General features: G+C 36.1%; 1 protein-coding gene across 7 annotated transcripts in view; it reads left to right on the top strand.

The window, feature by feature from the left end:
• The window catches only part of LOC133276396 (CCR4-NOT transcription complex subunit 2), a 91,736-nt gene extending 70,301 nt beyond the window's left edge, over positions 1-21,435 (top strand). For all 7 annotated transcript variants that reach the window (XM_061467104.1, XM_061467102.1, XM_061467106.1 and 4 more), the window contains 10 exons: positions 2,298-2,377; positions 3,516-3,641; positions 6,176-6,300; positions 7,083-7,203; positions 7,315-7,471; positions 11,142-11,203; positions 11,300-11,349; positions 12,129-12,229; positions 12,783-12,927; positions 20,292-21,435. In XM_061467104.1, coding sequence (XP_061323088.1) covers positions 2,298-2,377; positions 3,516-3,641; positions 6,176-6,300; positions 7,083-7,203; positions 7,315-7,471; positions 11,142-11,203; positions 11,300-11,349; positions 12,129-12,229; positions 12,783-12,927; positions 20,292-20,378 — 1,054 coding nt within the window. In that variant the 3' untranslated portion in view covers positions 20,379-21,435. The remainder of the gene's footprint in view (positions 1-2,297; positions 2,378-3,515; positions 3,642-6,175; positions 6,301-7,082; positions 7,204-7,314; positions 7,472-11,141; positions 11,204-11,299; positions 11,350-12,128; positions 12,230-12,782; positions 12,928-20,291) is intronic.

The raw sequence follows: 21,435 nt of genomic DNA, 5'->3' as shown, positions 1-21,435 counted from the left end.
GTTTTGAAACATATCTTGGATGTTTGGGTATATGAATCCATTTAAAGACGATTCATCTGTGAGTTTGGGAAGAAATGTGGCAAGATTTAAAAACACAGTAGTTACTGTGGAAAAATAATTAACTGATTCAGACACAGTGGGGACCTAGAATTTTACATCTTTAAATTCTGGAATAATACAGACAGTGGTTTGCCATTTGTTTAAAAATTTAGTGGTCATTTGCCTAAAGCTTCTCCATCACTTCTGCCCTTTCTAACTCTGGGCAGGATTCTAACATAACTCATTAGGCTTTAACTGTGTTTTGATGCTGTATTTATGCTTAGTTCATACTGATAAACTTGTAGTAAAAAGTGTGTCCATTCTAATTATTTAGTGTGTGTTGTCACAGCTTTGCACAGCTGACTGCTTTCCAGGCTTCATTCCACACCCTCACAATCTGTGTGCTCCCAGTTGTGTCCTTTTTCTCCCTTCAGGCCTTCCCTAGGAGACTGACTCTTACGTGGAGCACAAACAAGCTCATGGGAGTCAGGTGCCACCTCTAACCCAATCTAATGTTTTACAAAATGGGTAAAGGACTAAGGTCAGCAGCTATCTAAAGCTTGGTCAGGCTATGTAGTTCTGTGGTTTCACACTGAAACAGACTTAAAGATGCTTTTATGAGTTACAGCAATAGAGATTTTTTTTAGTAGTGGTGTATGTTCTTGGAGTAGAAGAAGACTTTGTGTCTTGCTTCTGATTACATAGAATTTGCCTTTGTAAAGATACAAAGATTAAAAAAAGGTAATATAAAAAGATAATTTTAAATTTTAAAGGTTTTTTAAAACCTGAATATCACAAAAGGTTGAAATGGTAATATACTTAAAAATTCTGCACGCAGAGGACAACGATTTTGGAGATTGAAATATGTATAGAAAGTACTCATTTAAATACCATTCGGCTGTAGGGTAGATGATAAAATCCCTGTCTATAGGGCCATTTGAATGAAAATACTCATCTTTCACTGTTTGCATTGCTTATCATTTTCAAGAAACTGTAACTTTTACAAATTGAGAAGGAAATACGACTGGGACAATGACAATTTCATATTCCACAGTTTATTAACCTATACCAGGATAGCAGTAGTTATCCCTGCAACTCTTAACGTGGTTATTTCTAATCTAAAAAGAAAGAAACAAACAAAAACACCCTTGCATGAGAAATGTGATCTGTCATAAGGCTCAATTATATACCCTCAAGATAGAGTTGTATCCTTTTGGTGCTCTCACCTAGTCTAGAATTCCCAGATGGTACCAGGAATGTGTTTCTTCAGACATGTTGAGGTATCAAAGATCTGGATATCTTTCAAACCCACCACCTTGAGGAAGCAGGGCAGGACAGGACCAGTCTTGGCTAGCTGTTCCCTTTCTTGATAGTTCAATCCAAAATGAAGCTTTTTTGGCTATTTCAAGTTGAAATTAAATGCTTCAGATTTGTAACTGTGGGAAAAGACCCTGTAGGGAAAATTTCCACTAGGAGAACGTTTGCCATTTTTAGTTACAGAAACTGCTAAAACATCAACTTCCATCCTGTTATGGGGAAAAAAATACATGTTGTGATTTCAAACAGGGCAGAAATTCAGAATTTCACTCAGCTGGGACCTACCTTTGGGCTTCTCAACATATCCATCTTGTACAGAAGGAAGTGGATCATTTGGAGGGTGCCTTTCCAACCATAGTTGTCCTATATGATATTTAGATGTCTTCAAATGTTTTTGCCTGACTATATGAAACTTTAATATAGTTGGTGTCCTTGTGTTGCAGAGACCATCCCTATGCTCATAGTAGTACCATATATACATGATGATGATTGGACACCATAACTGATCAGCTTACAACTGAGTCATTACAAACTTGATCCCTTCCATGATCCAGCTTCACACCTGCAAATGAATGGATTGCTGCCTGACTTTGCACTATTGCATTTACTACTGCTTCATTTTTCTATATTAAATTATTGAGTAAAAATCAAGTTTGCCATAAGTTGTTGATTGACAGATGTCTGAAGACACAGTGGCAATTAAAAAAACCAAGTTAACTTGAAGTCATTCGAGTTGTCTTGATTGAGCAGTGCCTGCTGCTGCTGCTCAGAGTTTTCAGAAGTATAAAGGAAAATCATTAAAAACTGAGTTTAGGCTAATGGGAGTTGCTTAAGCTTAAAATAACTTAATTGTCTTGAGCTTTTTTTCTGCTTAATGGCTTCCACGGGGAATTACAAAGTATGTATACCCTTTTGTTTGACTTCCTGGATTTTTTTCACAGTATGTCTGGATTTGGGATGAACAGAAATCAGGCATTTGGAATGAATAACTCCTTATCAAGTAACATTTTTAATGGAACAGGTGAGTTTATTCTGATTAGTGTTGCTCTTAAAATACAGTACAGAGATTATTTTTTTTAGTAAGTCTAATTGAAAATGCTTTCTTCTGTTGGAGTGCAACTTTGTTATAATTTTTAGTTGTTCCATAGAAATGCTGCTCCAAGAGCCATGCTGTGAAACTGTTACTACTTCATAACAGTGAATTTAAATACTTTTAATGACAAAGGGAAAGAATTCTCTCGAATACTCGCTGTACATCACATGTCTATAGATTACATCTAGTCAGAAATGCAAAATAGCTTATAGAATTGAAGAGGGGATCAGAGAAAAAAATATCCTTTTTCTACAAAAACATTATATAGGGTAGGAACAGTGGGAAAGCATTTTCTGACATCTCAAACTCCTTTCAAACAGCTGGTTTATAAAGCAGTCCCTTCAGTCAGGGTGTTTCAGTTGTGATTTTTGTCTGGCAATTACTTCTTCACCTAAATTTAATGAACTAAAGAGGGGAAAATATCCCTGTTCATAAATGCCTCAGGTTTGTCCATGCTGATGTTTCTGTAGGTGGCTGTATATATGAAGGAACTTGAGGTGCTGGTGACATCACAGAGTGGAAGGGTTTGGGCATCCCTTGGGGCCTTGTGGCATCATTATAGAATTGCAGCTCTGGCTTGGCCTATGTAGTATTTTCTGTTGCTAGTCAAAAAATGTTCCCATGCAATTTGCACTGCATTGGCTTCACAGCTGCTTCAGCTTTATCTTACCTTATCTAAGGATGAAAGACTTCCTTGATGCTTCTACAAATATGGGTTATTCTCTCAAATTTGTTCTTGGTAGCTCCTTAAATTTTAAACAGGCTACCTATCCTAGTACTGTAATTTTGATAGCCTGTATTTTACACATGCAGTCTTTAATTCAAAATGAGTAGACCTTGTAACTAAATGCTGTTGACTAGCTATTGTTTAAAAACAAACCCTAGACACCTTGATGCTCTTCAGGCTAGTCTCATAACACAGAGGCTGTAGTTATTTGTAATAATTATACTGAGAGTAAAAAGATCACCTTGAAGAAAGAAAATATATCCTACATTTATCTTGCATATAATGAAGTCTTAGAGTGAAAAAGCTTAAGGGAATTTAAAATACCTGTTTTTATTGTAGATGGAAGTGAAAATGTGACAGGACTGGACCTCTCAGATTTTCCAGCACTAGCAGACAGAAACAGAAGGGAAGGAAGTGGCAATCCAACTCCATTAATAAACCCTTTAGCTGGAAGGGCACCCTATGGTAAGACTATACTTTTGAAAACTCTTTGAATGAAATTGGTATTTGCTTGATTGTCTTATGAACAACAAAAGATCAATAGGTAGTCTTCTAAAAAATGCCGACACTTGAGCTTCTAAGTCTTATTTTTAAAAAAAATAAATAACCAGTATGTCTCTGATTGGAAATTCCCCCCAGGATTTTCTAGTATTGGAACTCATCTGCTTTAGTTTTACTTTCAGTAGAAGCTGTTGGGGGGTTTTGGCCTGTATAGTATGATTTCTCTGAAGCTACTCGCTCTAGACATTTCTTAGGTAATAGCTTGCTTTCTAAGTCCATGTGTACAAGAACCGTCAAGGTCTGAGTAGTAAATTTTAGAAATAATATTTGGTTACTACAGGTGTTACTGTGTCAAAAGTCAGCAACTGTAAACATACAGTGTATTGTCTCATTTATGGGTAGTACTTGCTGTAGTATTCACTGTCACTCTTATGATGAACCTCAGATTTCAAAAAATAATGTGTAAGAATGAAGTGTTCCCAGTCAGATTCCAAGTCTGTGTCTTATATAATTACTGCTGAACAGATTAAAAAAATAATAAAAGGAAAATCTTTAAGGTGGGTCTTGAAAAATACCAGGTAAGCTTAGCCTGAGCCACAATACTTTTTTATTGTTACTGCTTTTGTAGATTTTGTCATGCATGTTGCATCAGCTACTCTAAAAAGTTGCTTTTATTACTGAAAGTTATTTTTGTGATACTTGTAAAACTTCCAAGAAAAAGTAACGCAGTGTTTTCTGACTATAAAAAGGTAGTTTTTTCCAAAGATATCTCCAACTTTAATGGGAGAGAAATAATAGATGCTGCATTATCAAGAGGAAGTAACCTCACGGATTGGACATAACCAGGGCTCTCTGCTTAAGGTGGTGGTGAGAAAGAGCTGAATGAGTTAAAATGAAGTGCTACACACAGTGGAAAGTCACTACCCCAGACTGAGAAGTTACACTGAGAGTGGAGAGCTAGTATGGCTTGTGGTTTATACGAGAGCTTGTCTGTCTGTGAAAAAGCCATTACATAAAAAACTGATAGAAGATAGGAAGGAGATCCACACGGATTCAGTTCCAGCATGGACCTGGTGTTCAACATTCAGCAGCACTGCTGCATAAAAAAAATAATCAGTAATTGCTCCTGTGCTTAAACAGTTTCCCCATTTTGGTGCTGGAGTAGCTGTTTGCACAAAGGTGTGGTGAACCAGGAAAGAAACTTCTCTGTCTGAAGAATTATCTTGAGCATCTGCTTAATGCAGGGGATGGTTATGTTTGTAGAAACAATCAAGCAATGGGGATATGAGGTGCACTAGACACTGTCTTCAGGAACAAAAAGTTGAAGAAAGTTTGAAACTGGGCAGAGACGTACTTTCTTCGAAAATTAGACTTCAGATAGCTTTTAGATAGAGAGTGTGCAACACAGTTATTTCATTATCAATTTTAATTCATCCAGTGGAAGAAATGGGAATAACCCTGGGTGAAAAGGGTGAACAGCAGAAACCAGATTAACTCAGTGGCTGGGTTTTTTTTTTCTTAAATAAAGGAACTTTTATCCCTAATTTCAGAATACTACAGTAATAAGTAATCTACTGAACTAGTTTAGATCCTACACAGCTGTTAAGAATCTTTGAAAAACAGGCCCTAGATGTCCTTCTGTTTTCTCTTCATCTAATGCAATGTTGTTTGCAAACAAATCACTGTAATACTTTTCTGTCTCACAGCAGAGTATTTGCCCATGGGTGCATAGTGTAGGGGGCTTTTCCTTGGTGTTGGTTGGTTGGGGGGTTTGGTTTAGTTTTGGGGTTTTTTAACTGGCATTTAAAAAAAAAAAGGTTGCTTTTCAGTAGTTGGAATCCATGTTCCAATGTGACTGGCCTACTTTTTTTAAATTAGGGTCAGAGCACTGAGAGTTGCAGGCTAAATGCTTTCAGTTTTCATACTGAACTGAAAGTAGGAGTCGTTCTTATGTCACAGGCAAGTATTTCATTGGTGATATGTTCTGTTGCAATGGATGGCAATTCCTTTAAGAATATGTGCTTCTGAAGAGATTATGCTAAGAAACTCTTCATGCAATTAGGGGATGGAGGAAAATTGTGTTAACAATCGTAAAAGCAGTAGACCCTTCCTTCATCAGTGGATTTACTTAAATACTGCTTGAATAATGCCTGTAAAGATTATTTGATTGTTTAGACATGCAAAACAGGTGCTGTTCCTGGTAAAAGTACTGGGCTTCATTCTTAAAGCAGTGGATGTGTCTATGAATTTAACCCAGAGTGTTTCTTAGCTCACACTTAAATAAGAGGCTTTAGTCTAATATGTGTGGATGTTTTAAATGAATATGCTTTGTTTTGGTTTACTTGAGTTTTGGTGGTTTGGTTTTTTTTTGTTTTGTTTTGGTTTTGAAAGCTGTTTCTGCTGTACAGTTTGCACATGGACAGTAAGCAAGATCAACAGCAGAAAATTCTTTACTTAGCAGTCATTTCATGTTATTCCTGCTTTCATTTTGATGATAGTTGGAATGGTAACAAAACCAGCAAGTGAGCAGTCCCAGGACTTTTCAATACACAATGAAGATTTTCCAGCATTACCAGGCTCCAGCTACAAAGACCCAACATCGAGTAATGATGACAATAAATCCGTAAGTACGCCTTATTCTTCTTTTGGGTGTGCGTATTACTTTTGATGATTATATTTTAAAGTGAGCACTGACTATATTTGTGCTGTAAGATTTTCAAATTTACCCCCAGAATTAGTGAGAAATTTTGCATAAGCAGCATTTCATATACAACTATCTATATATATATATACTGAATACAGTAAGGGAGGAGGGAGTAAATGTGATGACACTGGGTTACTGCAGACTTGTTTTAAAGAATAGTAAAGAGTAAGAAAGAATAATTACGGAAGATTGGGCTCTTGGAACGCAATCACAGTTTTCTTGACAGACATACTATTTACATCTCTTTCTTGATGGTTGCAGATGTGCCAACTGTATGTTTCTTGCACCTAAAATTGGCTTGAGTTACTCTTTTTTGGTATGTCATGGAGTGTTATGTGGGAGCAAAACTATGGTGAAAAATTTATGATGTGATGAGTCCAAAATATCGTCTGGTCACAGGCACTTGGGAAATCCATTGTGTATTCAAGCTGAGGTGTAAAATATTTTTTACCCTTTAATACTGTAAGCTGTTGGCTCCTTAATAGTTACTACTGTATGACAGGTATACTTTAGAAAGTGGTAAATACTACATAAGGTTTGTCAGAAAAACTTAAGAGCTTCAGCTTGGTTCCATTTTAGTGCCTAATTTACTGAGTGACTTGACATACTGGTTTGGAGTGCTTGACTGAAAGATATGGTCAACAGATTTCTCCATTTTGGCTTGTTTCCATCATACCAACTCTGCAAATCATTTTTATCAGAATTTGAGTACATCAGGCAAAACATCATCCAGCACAGATGGGCCCAAGTTTCCTGGAGACAAAAGTTCAACTACGCAAAACAACAACCAGCAGAAAAAAGGGATCCAGGTGTTACCTGATGGTATGTGTCATTCCACTTTTTCTTCTTGCAAAGTTTTGACAGTCATTTAGATCACCTTGTTGATTCCTCCACTTCTTGAAAGGATAAAATTAATTTGTTCTTTTTGCCCAGGTCGGGTTACCAACATTCCTCAAGGGATGGTGACGGACCAGTTTGGAATGATCGGCTTGTTAACATTCATCAGGGCAGCAGAGACAGATCCAGGAATGGTACATCTTGCATTAGGAAGTGATTTAACAACACTAGGTCTCAATCTCAACTCGACTGAGTAAGTTGCTGCTTTTTAATACTATTTTCAGTTTTATTTTTATTATGCTGTCATTCACAATAGGCTCACATGACTATCAAACCACAAGATATTTTGCCAATAAGATTTGAAAATGTAATGACAGTAAAATAAAATTTTCATAAACAAAAGAATTGTGCTTCAAGGCATACTGAGATCTTGTTATGTGAGCTTTCAATAAACCTAGTGGCTTTGCTTGTTCTCATAACTTCTTTAGAACTTTGTTCATGGAATTGACACTGAGTTTTTAATAAATTTCATGTATACATTATTTTTCAAATAATAATATTCCTTGAGGTAAATTTGATTTATGTTAGTGTAATAATGAATAGAGCATCTGCACCAAATAGTAATTTAAATGAAAATGTAGTTTTATAGTTAACTTTTAGTCATTCAGCTCACTGAAGTTTAGTCATCTAGGCTTCCTGTAGAGGCAGTAGGGAGGAAAGCAATTATTGACTGCACTAATGGTAAGTGCTTAAGATAGGTGAAATGAGTCACTAGCCCAGGGTGTCTCTTTCTCTGCTAGTTGCAGAAGGAACCTAGGTCATTTTGGACAAAACGGGTGTCTTCTGGGTGACTGTAATTGCGAGACAAATATAATATCTGGTACTCTTGACTTTCAGCTGATAATTTCCCATCATTCTGTTAGCAGATTTTCACATAATGTTAGCTTTATTGACAAAATAGTACATGTATCTTAAGGTTTGTACATAAAATATTAACAAACGAAAGACCAAACAGTGTACACATGCACAGTTTCCATGTTTCACAAATTTACATGGAGTTTCATACAATCAGGAAAGATTGCTGAATGTAGAGATGAAGCTGAAAGGGAAAGCAGGGGAAAAATGGTTCCTAATTTTTCTGACTTGAAGTAATTGGCATTAAAGTATGTATTTCTTTCTAGAGATGTAAACTTTTAGAAATTTTCACTTCCAGAAATTCTTCCCGTAGAGCTTACATCAAAACTTGGTCAAATTGGTATGCCACTGGCACTTAGGGTGATTGTTTTGAAATAGTTTTTAAGTTAGTTGTCTGTATTTATTTGTAGAATGTGTTACATTAACACAGTATCTTCTTCACATATAGTGTTAGTCTTGCAGGTCACTTCTCTGTTGAATCCAGTAGTTTCCCCACTCCCATCAGTTCTCGCACAACATAAAAAGAATGCATAAAGAACAGTTATGCTGGCCTCGGGTTGCTGCTTCTCCTTGGTAGTCCCATAGCTTACAGCAGTGACAGGGAGACTGGTCTCCTGGATCTACACAATACTTAAGTAATTTACTGTTCTTAGTACAGATTGCTGAAACTTAGTTTGAGCTGATCAGCTGAAAGTAGAATGCCTTTGCTCACTAAAATAATTTCAGGTACATCTGTATCTGAATTCTTCAGTTGTTCCTAGCGCATGTGGAATCCAGTTACATTGTTTGGTTATACAGCTACTTTCTTCAGGTGTTGGTATGCAAAATAGTAGTAATGATAATATTTTTGGTATTTTATTAAATGCTATTCATTAGTTTTAATGACTAACATAAAGCTTAAACTTAACACATCTATTAGAAAGTCTGCATACAATCTCATAGGTTTATGTAGCACCTCACTGCAGAGGAATGCTAAACATACTTTGCTGTGATAACTTGTAGCTGTGTTATGCACCTTCTGAATTACAGACAGCATCCAAATTATTAGTATGTGTTTATACATGGATGGTATATGTACCTGGCATGCTGCTTGCTGCTTTTCTTCAGCAGCTGTCCTGTAAATAGCTGGATTTTTAATTAATATTTAATAACTCTAAATAGGGTAATTAGGGTCTTGGATGGAGGGGATGGAGTTAACATTTAATGCAGACAGTTCGGTATCATAAAGTTGTTTTTACTTTATGCTACAGAAAAGCTTTTCAGACAGCTTGTGCAGTCCTCAGTATCTGGCTTGCCATCTTGCCTTATGTTAAACATCCTTTGCTTGCTTTATGAATTTTCATTTGGAAAAGTAAAAGCATTTCACAGGTGGAAAGCCAGAATTTTCTGCCTTGTGAGCTGCTTCTGATGATAGAAGTACCTGTCTGACTTAAACATTCAGCACAATAAATGTGCTTCTTAAAAACAAAATTTTAGAATTCTGTATGTAGCTCTAATGATTTGAATTTTAACCCCTATAACTCCTGGTTTTATATAGATTTTCTATGCAGGTAGGTTAAGATTTATTTTGGCTGTTGAAGAAATGATTATGTATTGCTTTATAGTCCTGTATCTTTGTAAAGAAATATGCCTTTTATTCCTTAGGATAGCTTAAACTGCTACATAAAAATGAAGAAGATGGCATTACTTCGGTTAATTCTTCAGAGATCATGTAGCTGTTTGTCCAGGTTCTGAAGCTTTCTGAAATGTTCATCAAAAAGACTGTAGGCTGTCCAGTGCTTCCTTGAAAAATGTTGAAGTACTTCAGTTTTATTTGTATTGTAGAGGGAGCACTGTGCACAAACGCTTCATTTTTTTTAATTGCATTATCTCTGTAAAATCCTGGATTCTTTGCCCTAGGAAGCCAGACTTCTGAGGGCACACATGACACTCCTCTTCTTGGGATAGCGCTCATCCATGCTTTCAGTAGAAGGAACAGTTTCATTCTTTTCTCAACATCTGCAGATTTTTGCCACCAGAGTCTTCCTTCAGGCTCTAAAGCAGAAGTTTTTGCCAACAGTAAGATTAATTGCTCTGAAGTGAGATGGACACCACTTGATCAGTGTAGCCTTTGGCCTATATAGCTCAGCTGGGAGTTGGTTGCTGAGGTGACTTAATAGGTTTCCAGTATTTTTATAGTCATTATTAGGTCTTTGACAAGAAGGAAGCAAAGATTTGATAAGGTGTACCATACTCAAGTTTCATTTAAAAAACTTGCCGTAATAGTGTGCTATCATGGATAATTAAAAGCAGGCTGTATTAATCTGCCAAAAGTAGGCTTTGCTCAATCCTTTTTTTCAGTTCTTTACCTATTAATTAGAAAACTAATTCCTTGGTACTTCAGTCACTGCAGTAGAGTTGGAAGGTTCATAATTTTGTCTTTATTAAACTAATGGCTCCTTTTTAAAAATATAGTAGCAAAAACTATATGAAAGAAAAATGTTAAATCTTAATAAGCTTATGTTCATGCTGTGCCAAGATTCGATTTATTTGTTGACACTGAAATTTAGAAGAAGAGTAAAATCTTTACTGGTTAGCTTAAAAGAAAAGTAAAATCTGGCAGTATAAGCTTTTCCTTCCCTTTTAAATGCTAGGCTAATAAATCAGAACCCAGCAAGCTTGTGGCAGCTGTTCCTATGCAAATTGAAACCCTGTGTAAAATTGTATCCCTGGAAGGTTGGGATCCCTGGCACCCAAGTTGAAAGAATGATAGATGAAAAAGGAAATCTTAACCCTGTATATTCCCATGACACTTTAAATGCAGTCTTACTCTGCATATTAAAAAGAAAATGAATAAATGTAACTGTTATAGGCAAGCGGGTTGCAAATTTCCTTTTCTCTTTCCTTCTCTCCCCAGCTAGTGATTTTGGTGGTTTTTTAGGCTTGTATGGATGGTTATGGAGTTTTTGTGGTTGGTTGGTTTGGTTGTTTTTTTTTAACTTTGCTAAGCTTGTGCTTCTCTTTTTCAGAAATCTTTATCCCAAATTTGCATCACCCTGGGCCTCATCACCTTGTCGACCTCAAGACATAGGTAACAGAGAAATAACTATTTCATTCAATATCAATATTTGCAAATTCTATTCATTTACATGTCTTAATAGTTTCATCAATTCCGATTCTTTTTTAGACTTCCATGTTCCATCTGAATACTTAACTAACATTCACATTAGGGATAAGGTGAGTATGTGTGTATGTGTGTATTTTTTATTAATTTATTATAGTAATTTTCTAGATTTTCTTTTAGATAGTTAATGTTCAAAATCAGTGCAGGTTGTCCTCAGTTGTTTGGGGGACATTGGTGCATTAACCGGTTAGTTGGATGCATCATGCACCCATTCCACCTTAAAAAAAGGGAAGACAAAACTGAGAATGGGCATGGTTAGCAAAAGTTTCTTACAACCCATATACTGTAATATTCAAATGCCATATTAAATCAAGATATTTCTATAGAGATGAGGTCAGAACTGTGGTTCAAGGTATTCTCACATTTATCTGTTGCATTCCATATCTACATGAATTGGGATTTTTTTGATAGATACGTTTCCTTTCAACTGTTGCCGGTCTGTAAGAGTGATCATTGAGAAATACTGTAAAAGATTTTTGTAATGTTACTTAATAGATTTTGAAGTGGGAAAATACAAGTAACTCTTGTTGGTTGTTTTGTTAAATAAAAAGTAGCTGAGGATACACAAAGGCAGAAAATTCTGTCTTGCCAGTTCATTACTTCTGTTTATTTTTCTATTGTATCCTTCAAGTTGTACAGGTTAACTATAAAATTGAAGAAAACTGGATTGGTTTAATAATTATTATTCTTGTTATATTAGAGTATCATTTGCAACACATTTAGCATGGAAGCACATTCTGGATATATCCTTGTGTTATTTAAGTGGGATAGTATGTCTTAAAACATTTATCTGTTGTGATTTTTCATCCTCATTTTCTTCAATCTTTTGCAGCTGGCTGCAATAAAACTTGGCCGATATGGAGAAGATCTCCTGTTTTATCTCTATTACATGAATGGAGGAGATGTATTACAGCTATTAGCAGCAGTAGAGCTGTACGTTCAAACTATTTTGTCAGTCTTTTATGATTTAATCTATTGCAGTAATGTAGTAGATGTAAAAAAACCCCAAACCCAACAATTCAGAAACCGAAAACAGAAGCTTAGTCAATCTAAAGCTGGAAATTTATTTTTTTTTTAAAACCTCCTCCAACCTTGGTTCAATTTTGTACCATTTTTTTTCACACGTATAGTGGAAATCGAAAGCCTGTCTTGTGAACTTTGCGTTATTACGAAGTGCTGTGAAAAAGCGGCAGGTGCCAGTCATTACTGAGCATGTAATGTAACTGTCTTGAACAAAACAAAAACCAGGAAATAATCGTATGAGTTTGTTGCTTGAACCTACCAGACTTCTTAAAGTTTCCTATGTGATTAGCTTGAGGTGTAATAATTCTACGGAAAAGGTATGAGATCACAGTGTCTTAAAAATATAGTTTTGCTTTTAATATATTGTACAATTTTAATTGAAACCCTTAAAATTTTTGTTTATTAAGTCACATTCAGATAACTAACACTAAAAATTATTTTTCCTTCTTACTGAAAATTAAAGATTTAACCGGGATTGGAGATACCACAAAGAAGAACGAGTATGGATCACCAGGGCACCCGGCATGGAGCCAACAATGAAAACCAATACGTACGAGAGGGGAACATATTACTTCTTTGACTGTCTTAACTGGAGGAAAGTAGCTAAGGTATCTCTTTCCCCTTGTGCAGATTTCTTAAGTATGTCAACCATGTGTTTTTAGAAAAACAAAAGTAAAACTCAACCTCTTCTCCCCCGCAACCCTACCCCCACCCCCAAATCTCAACCATTTTAACCTTCTGTAGTTTAAGTTCGCTATCTTAATTTCTGATGTGTGAGGGAATAAAGACATCGTAAAACATTGACTTGCTTGTGGGAAAGGAGGAGCTGTCTCTCGGTTTCCAGTCTTCTTTGGGACTTACAAGGAATTAGAACTTTTATTATGAGTTTTGTTACAGTGAAAAGCTGCTGCTTTTTTTTTTTTCCAAGTACAGAATTACAGAATGAAAAGCGTTCTTTTAGAACTTGTGCTTGCGAGTATTTCATTATTTTGCTTTATAAAATTAAGTAGGGAGCCAGCATATCTCACTTTGGAATTAAAAATTGGGGGTAGGATGAGTATTATTATTGTTTTTCAGGTACTTTCCTTGAGCATAATGCAAAACTTCTGTGCTCTGTTGTTTAAACATCAGAGTATTTTGAAATAAATCACTTCTTTTAGGGAGGAGTCATGTTTTCATGATACTTGTTTTCTGATTCTAAGCCAAGAGGCCAAGTCTTCCCTTCAAACTTTTCATAATCTTGTTCCTTTCTGTCTGTAAATACTGTCAGTAATGATCACCTTTTAGTTGTTAGCTGAAGAAATGTATAGCATTGCTCTTCATTTACTCCACCACCCCCAAAAATAATTAATTTCCAGTATCTTCCAACTTCTAAGACCATCCAACTTCCAATTCTAGCTTTCAGCCTTTAAGACCATATCATACAATGGCTTTTGCTGGCTGGATTGTGATTATTTTTCCCTGCTAAAGCAAAGATTTTTCTAGTGCCAGAACACTGTCCGAGTACATCAGGGGTGTTAAAGTTCACTAACTGGCAAGAGGTGTGTTCTTCTGAAATTAGCTGCTGGACAAAGTGATGCCTTCAGCTTCAGCTAGAGCTGAAAAGAGATACATTCATGTAATACACATATACATATAAGATTTCACCTACCTAGAGTCTGTTTGAGTTAAACAATTTGTCAAGAATCTTATTCCCCGTTTAAGTTAGCTACATAAGATCTTACGGACGTGGCATGGTTTTGTTTCAAGTTTTAGCTGACATGTTGGATTCATCAGTGAAAGAGGAACATAGAACTTCCATATAGGTCACTCCTGTAGGTGACAGGAGTATCACACTGCTGCTTTTCTCTATAAAACCACTAAACAGATCAGACCAGATTAATCTTGAAGCCTTGCACTTACAGATGTGATTCCAGCATGTCAAAACTATGTTTTGTGGTTCCACATCCTTACATATTTAGTTTAAGCAGAAATCTTGTCAGCTGGAGCCAAATTCATGATTTTTTTTTCCTGAATAGGCATTTTACGTCTGTGAGCAAGTTGCATCTATGTGCTTGTTGCTTGAACCTACCAGCACAGATTGTGAAATATTGCATTAAATAGTTACATGTCTGTTGATGTGTTTTTAAACATCAGCTTTAAATTAAAGGGAATAAAATTTCGTGTTCTCCCCTCTGTATATTGAGATTTGCTGTCATCTAGAGATTAACTGGATATAATACTCTTTTTTTCTTTCTTCCCCTCTCCCCCAGTAAGTTTGCTTAGTCTGTGCCAGCTCCCCTCAGAAATGAACATTTTAGTTGGCCCAAGTGATACGGGAGATTATTCAATCCATTTGCTGGTGTAACTCATTGCCTCTTCTGCCTTTGTGACCATAAGAACCAAGATTTTGTAACTGAAGTTTTTAATGGCAAGCCTGACTTGTATGGCTTTTCATAAACCCTAGGTAATTCCAAAACTTCTAAGCAAAAGCATTACTCCCCTCGGGGAAAAAAAAAAAACAACAAAAAAAAACCAAACCCGAAACAGAAGGAAAGTTTTAATTTGTTGCTTGGTATACTTCCTTAGGTTTCCCAAGACACTGTTTAAAGCTACCTTATTATTACGTAAGATAATCAAAGGGGAAATAAGTACCTTTTGAAAGGACAGATTTCTTCTTTGGAGTCAACTGAATATGTTCTATTTATTTATGAGCAATAAGAGCCTTATGTAGGTTCATATATCAGTGGAATTGACTCTTTACCCTTTATGGAAAGGCATTCCTTTTACTAGGAAGAAGTGGTGCCCATTGTATAAGGGTAGTAACACCTTAGTATGTCTCCTTTTTTTCTACCTATAGTAGATGTATGAAGTTACTACTTGGTGCTTAAACATTACTTTTGAAGACAGTATTATCTCTATTTGGGTCTTGAGTGCTGTCCTGAAATTCGGCATCCAGTACTTGGGTTGCCAGTTAGCACACTACATCCTTCCTCTTAAAGAGTAGAGCTGGCTTCACCTATTAGGCATTCCTGAAAATACTGTGGTGAGAGAGATGCATGTGAGAGGTGAGCCACTACTATTCTCCGGATGCTTTTGCCCAAGATCTACACAGTTTCTCTTCTTTTTACTTTGCATCCTGTAATTAATTGTCCCAACATTAAGAAGCAGTTGATAACTAGTAAGGAGAGGGACAGTATTCCCTGAAGTTTTTCACCTACAGCAATAAATTAACAGGGAACATGATTTCCCCCCTTCCTGATGTCCATACAAAGAGATAATTTAGGTTTGTGTATTTCTTAATGTAAAAATTGGAACTGGAGTATTTTTTTAATATTTTTTTATTTCAATTTGTATGTAATTTTAGTTTGATGCAGAATACAGCAGGCAGCTAGAGGTGGATTTGGGGAAAAATTGCTATTTTGTTACATGGGAAATGAATCACTTGCTAGAAATCTTTCTGTGACCTTTCCATGTTTGATAAATAAGATGTATACCTGGTGTGATCTTGGCTTTGAAAAGGAATGTTGTTACCTCCAATACTAATTTCCAGAGTTGATATTTCCTTGGAGGAAGACTAACACAGGCTTAACCATAACAAGAGTGGCAGTATTTCATAACTCCATGTTGCATGAAAGCAAAGCAAAGTTTGGCCAAGTAATTTTATCAGACAAATGCTCAAGTGTTAATGTTTCAGGAAGTTCAAAATATAAGAAGCTGTGAGAAAAAGTCTTCTGGTAAATTGCAGTCTCTTACTATAACTGTTTCATTATTACCGAATGCTGAGAATATCAGTTCCTTAGAAGGCTGCAGTAGTAATTTGTGCTAAACAGTTTCATTAGTCCTTTCTTGAAGCAGTCAGACAAGAATTATTTCCGTTAAATTGCTGTCTCTTACATGTGTAAATTCAGTTGTTTTTCACAGTACTGTATAAACTGATCTGTTCTCGTGTATATGCTCAAATGTAGTGCAGCACATATCTTAATGTGTTGTGCTTTGCAGACATGATGCATTATGAGCTTACGTATTTATTGTACCTGTTTTAAATTATACTGCATTTCAATAGGTACTGAAATACGACTTTTTACTTCAGATAATATGAATAAACTTTAAGACTATATTTGTAAAAACATACACCAGGCATGATCTAGCAGATTTCTTGATGCTCTCCTAGATTGGTTTTAACAAAGCCCAGTAGACAGAGTGACTTCAAGAAAACATTAAATAATTAACCTTTTCTATTAAGCTGTCAGCTCTATTTTTATATTTGTAATTGATAATAGAGTGAAGAAGGAGATGCAGTGTAACAGCTGAGTAATGAGAGTTCCTAAACTGTTAGGAAATAAAATCAGATTAATTCTATGTTGATACATTACATGGTAGTAAATAGTGGACAAAATATGAATGTCAGTAAATGTAAAATTCACCTTAAATGCAAAACAAAATGCAGGAAAATGCTGATTACAGATATGTGGTTTTTCATCCTAGGGCATGTGGAAAGTACAGTGTGGTTAAAGACACTTTGGTTTTTCACTGAGGATCGGGCTATGTATTTTGCTGCTGTTGAGGAGACATGACAGAGGAAGGGAAGTTGATATGATGCCAGAAATGCTTTCTACAATTGCATGTTTACTGAAATCCTGATTTAAATTGCCTGAAATAATCTGTCTGGAATTTCTCCTTTGAAAAGTAACGGGAATTAATCCTGCTTAAGGAACAAGAATATAAAACCCTTTTACTTTGATTTTTATAGTTACAAAACATGGAATTCTTTATGCGAGAGAAGCGTTTATTTGCTTGTAATGGTTGTTGCCTATATTAAATTACTCCTTTTCCTTCTAAGATCAATATTCATTGACATACTTTCATAATAGCTAGAATGTTAAATCTGTTCTTCTAATAGAGATGTGCCATAGCATTTTAATTTGGCCCATAATTTAAATCTGGGTCTTTGCATCTATCTTTAAGACAACATAAATGCTGCTTCTTTTGGTTCCATTTGGAATTTTTGAGCTAGCCGTGGGATTTCTACCATCTCCTTTGGTGAACTTTACACAGTCCAGAATATTTTGTCCCCAGGACACTTTCTGTTCTGGTAATTTTTTGTTTTGTTTAGCTCTAGTAATGCTGTGGATCATCTTAAGCAGTTCTGTTCTATCTCTAGTATTCTTGCCTCTTATTATTTCTACATGTGCAGGCTGATGTAACTTTACCATCAAAATCAGTTTTCAGAGTGACATGAGAAGTGATGGATTTCTTTGCATAGAGCAGTTCATTTAGTGTCACATGTGTGCCCTGAGTTTCCACGCACATTTAGTAATCACTATTCTTGCTTAATAAAAGGTATTTAATTTTCAAAAATTACTTCCATGTAGAAAATAAAACAATTTAACAGATATTTGTCAATGAATAAATGTCACTTCTTTGGGTTTTTTTTTACATTTTATTTTTATCTATTTATATTAAAAAATATCGGTGGTACTGTTCACATCCTAAATCACAGTGGCCACTGGAATCAAAAGCAAAACAGTAAACTATATCTCTAATATAAGTATTTTCTATATGTAATAAATAATTGCCTTTTAGTCTTCAAAAATATTTAGTCAATGAGTTCTTTTATTGGTATTGTCACATACAACTTGAGGTGTCCTCGTACACTACTGGATATTGGATTTGAGCATTGCTGTTTACTGGGATGCAAATCAAAATCAGGCTGGTTTAAGCCCTTTTATTTTAAAAATCAATGAAAGTTTGAAGTATGAACTCCCATGTAAAGGAAACTTGGTAGGGAATCCTCTTCCTTCTTCTAAATGTGGAGCTTCCAGTTTGTGACACACAAGAGCTACCCAAGCTCCTAAACATTTTATTCAGATACACACCTTGTTCACAGCTACTACTGCTAAGAGAGGCACACAACCACCTCAGGTTTGGAAGGCCCTTTTTAGGCTACTGATACTATCTCAGCAGTTTAAATAGCTGTTTTCCATGGATAATTTTGAAGGCATTTCACAGCACGGGGAGGTCCAGGTAACTGATTGAAACTGAACATAGGTTGATAGCAATCTGCGGATCCTTCCATGATTATGTGCAGAATGGAAACTTTGAAGGTCATGAATGGGAGAGGAGTTTTAGTGGTATTTTTTTCAGTCATAAAATGACTTCAGAATTGGTGAAGATGCACCCAGCCTAAACCAGCATCTCTTCAGTATTTGCACGTGTATGTGTATCTGCACAGAAAGGGAGCATACACCAACTGGCACACAGTGTTAATTAGGAATGCCAAAAGCACTTCTATGTATGACCTAAAGAAGCCCAAACAAACAAGACAGACAAGCCCACCACTGATATAAAAGAACACACCCAAAAAACTGCCAACTACCTAAAATACCTCTTGGTTAGAGTAGAGAGTGAGGAACAAGGATAGAAGCAGATGTGCAGCACTTCTGTGCAGATGGCTGTAACCTCACAGGGTTTTGTTAGGTCTTTCCAGGTTTAGAGACAGTATTCTCTGAGGAATACAGACTTACTGAATGCTTAGCATTTCCCCTACTTTGTTTCCTTACCATGTTCAATGTTCTCTTGATGCTAGATGGGCTTTGTTTTGCCTTAGTGAAGAATGGTCTGAGAATTGGATTTCCTAGATTGTATTTTGGGTCTTGCATTGACTTTGTCTTTAATTTGCTTTGGCTACCTGCAAAACTGGAATATTTCACTGTTAAATCACTTTAGGGACTTCTTAAATAGTCTATTCACTACTCTTAGTGTGAATCTCTATGTAGAAATAGGTAATCTTGCTTTGCAGATGCATACGATGTTCTGCTGAGGTTCTCAACTGAGTTAGGCAAAATAATGTGCATGCCTGAGGTAGCTGTTGTTGAATTACCAAGAAGTACCCTTGAAGGACGATTCTGAAACTTCTGCTTACTCTGTTACTTGAATGAAGATGAAATGGGGATGAGACAGTTAAACTGCTGAAACTATCTGAGAAATACAAGATTTCAGCAAGTCATTGTATGTTCTTGCATGAATGGAGAAACAAGCACAAAAGGCCAAAGTGCACTAATTAGGGTTGTGTGCATGAGTTAAGGTCACAGGGATGGAGGCTGCTCTTTTCACTGTAAAAATTGGGATGCATTTAGGCATTGAGGGTGATTACGAACCACTTTATAGTAGCTGCTGTAGTCAAGAGTAGGAATTCCTACTGGATCACTTAAATGATTTAAAATTGCACAAACCAGACGACCTCAAACAAAAGTTAGGTGATTGTGCTGGTGAGACAGTAAACCTGCTTATTTACGAAGTGGTAGCTTGTGTGTCATCCAAGTACGTGGGCAAAGGCTTTTATTCTAGCTGTTCATGAAACACAGAAAATTTCTCATGTAAGGTCTTGGCCAAGTGTGATACAGGAGCAGTTTGCTCAGAATGTAGCTCTTGGGTGAGTCGGAAGCATCGTATCGGAGTATGAAATGTGGCGGAATATTTTGTTAAATTCTAGCTTAAGTAGATCTCAGTACTTTGTCTCTAGCATTTTAGATAGTGTTTCCCAAGGAGAAACCTAGCTAGTTTGACTTACAGTTGGGTCTGATAGTATGCCACAAAATAGTCCCAAACTTCAGGTCTTCTTTACATCTGATATGTTGAAAGACAGAAGCTTCTATTCATAGTTCAGCTCATGCCGCGATTGTGTATTTGTTTTTTCTGTGTACATATATACAATTGTTTGAGATCATAACTAGTGTTTTGAGAATAATGTAGCATGGAAAAGAGTAGGAGAACTTGCATATTGTGAGTAGGATGGCTTAGGATATCGACTTCTTCCTGCTTAAAGTATTGAATCTGAGACAGCCAAATCATGTGTTTCTACCTTAAGGTAAGTTAGGACTTGACCTCTTGTGTGTTTGTGCTTTTCAAGTGTGTCTGGTAGAAAGACCAGGTCTCACCAGCTAAGTGACTGGTTGTTTGATTTGGTTGTGTCTTTTTATTTTAATTGTAGGAGTTCCATCTGGAATATGACAAATTAGAAGAAAGGCCTCATCTGCCATCAACCTTCAACTACAACCCTGCTCAGCAAGCCTTCTAAAGACTTCCCTTTTCTTGGGGTATGGCTGTCTCAGCACAATACTCAACGTAACTGCAGAACTGATGTGGCTCAGGCATCCTGGTTTTAATTCCTTGAGGATCTGGCAATTGGCTCATGCGAAGGGTCACCATTTGAGGTCCTGCCTTACTACTTATGTGCTGCCCAACAACTAAATTTGTAATTGTTTTTCTTTAGTTTGAGCAGGGTCTGAATTTTTGTTTTTGTTTTATTTTTTGCCAGCAGACAAGCTTGGGTCTGTAAAGACAAGCGAGTACACTGACAAAAGTTTACCACTTAGTTTTCCAAAATGTAAAAACAAAAAAAAAGAAAAAGACAAAAAATTAGACAACAAAATTTGCATTGTTCATTGTAGCACTATTGGTAATAAAAAATGTTTGTGCATTTTTATGTGAAGATCCTTCTCGTATTTCATTTGGAAAGATGAGCAAGGTTTGCTTCCTTCATTTTACTTCCCCTTCTGTTTTCGAAAGGCAGTTTTCGCCAAGCTTAATGCAAGAATATCTGACTGTTTAGAAGAAAGATATTGCCACAGTCTCTGGTTAGTTTCCAGAGTTGTGTATTACTGAGCTTCATCTTTCCAGAATGAGCAAAACACTGTCCAGTCTTTGTTACGATTTTGTAATAAATGTGTACATTTTTTTTAAATTTTTGGACATCACATGAATAAAGGTATGTATGTACGAATGTGTATATATTATATATATGACATCTATTTTGGAAAATGTTTGCCCTGCTGTACCTCATTTTTAGGAGGTGTGCATGGATGCAATATATGAAAACGGGACATTCTGGAACTGCTGGTCAGGGGACTTCTTTGTCGCCCTGTGCACTAAAGGGCCAGATTTTCAGCAGCCAAGGACATCCATACCCAAGTGAATGTGATGGGACTTAAAGAAGTGAACTGAGACAATTCACTCTGGCTGTTTGAACAGCAGCGTTTCATAGGAAGAGAAAAAAAAAAAAAAAGATCAATCTTGTATTTTCTGACCACATAAAGGCTTCTTCTCTTTGTAATAAAGTAGAAAAGCTCTCCTCA

This window comes from Pezoporus flaviventris, unplaced genomic scaffold (genome assembly GCF_033815535.1).
Source record: "Pezoporus flaviventris isolate CSIRO_AGI_PZ_B2104156 unplaced genomic scaffold, CSIRO_AGI_Pfla_v1 ptg000045l, whole genome shotgun sequence".
NCBI lineage: Eukaryota > Metazoa > Chordata > Aves > Psittaciformes > Psittacidae > Pezoporus > Pezoporus flaviventris.
The sequence above is the reverse complement of the archived record's forward strand: the minus strand, read 5'-3'. Positions and strand labels throughout refer to the sequence as shown.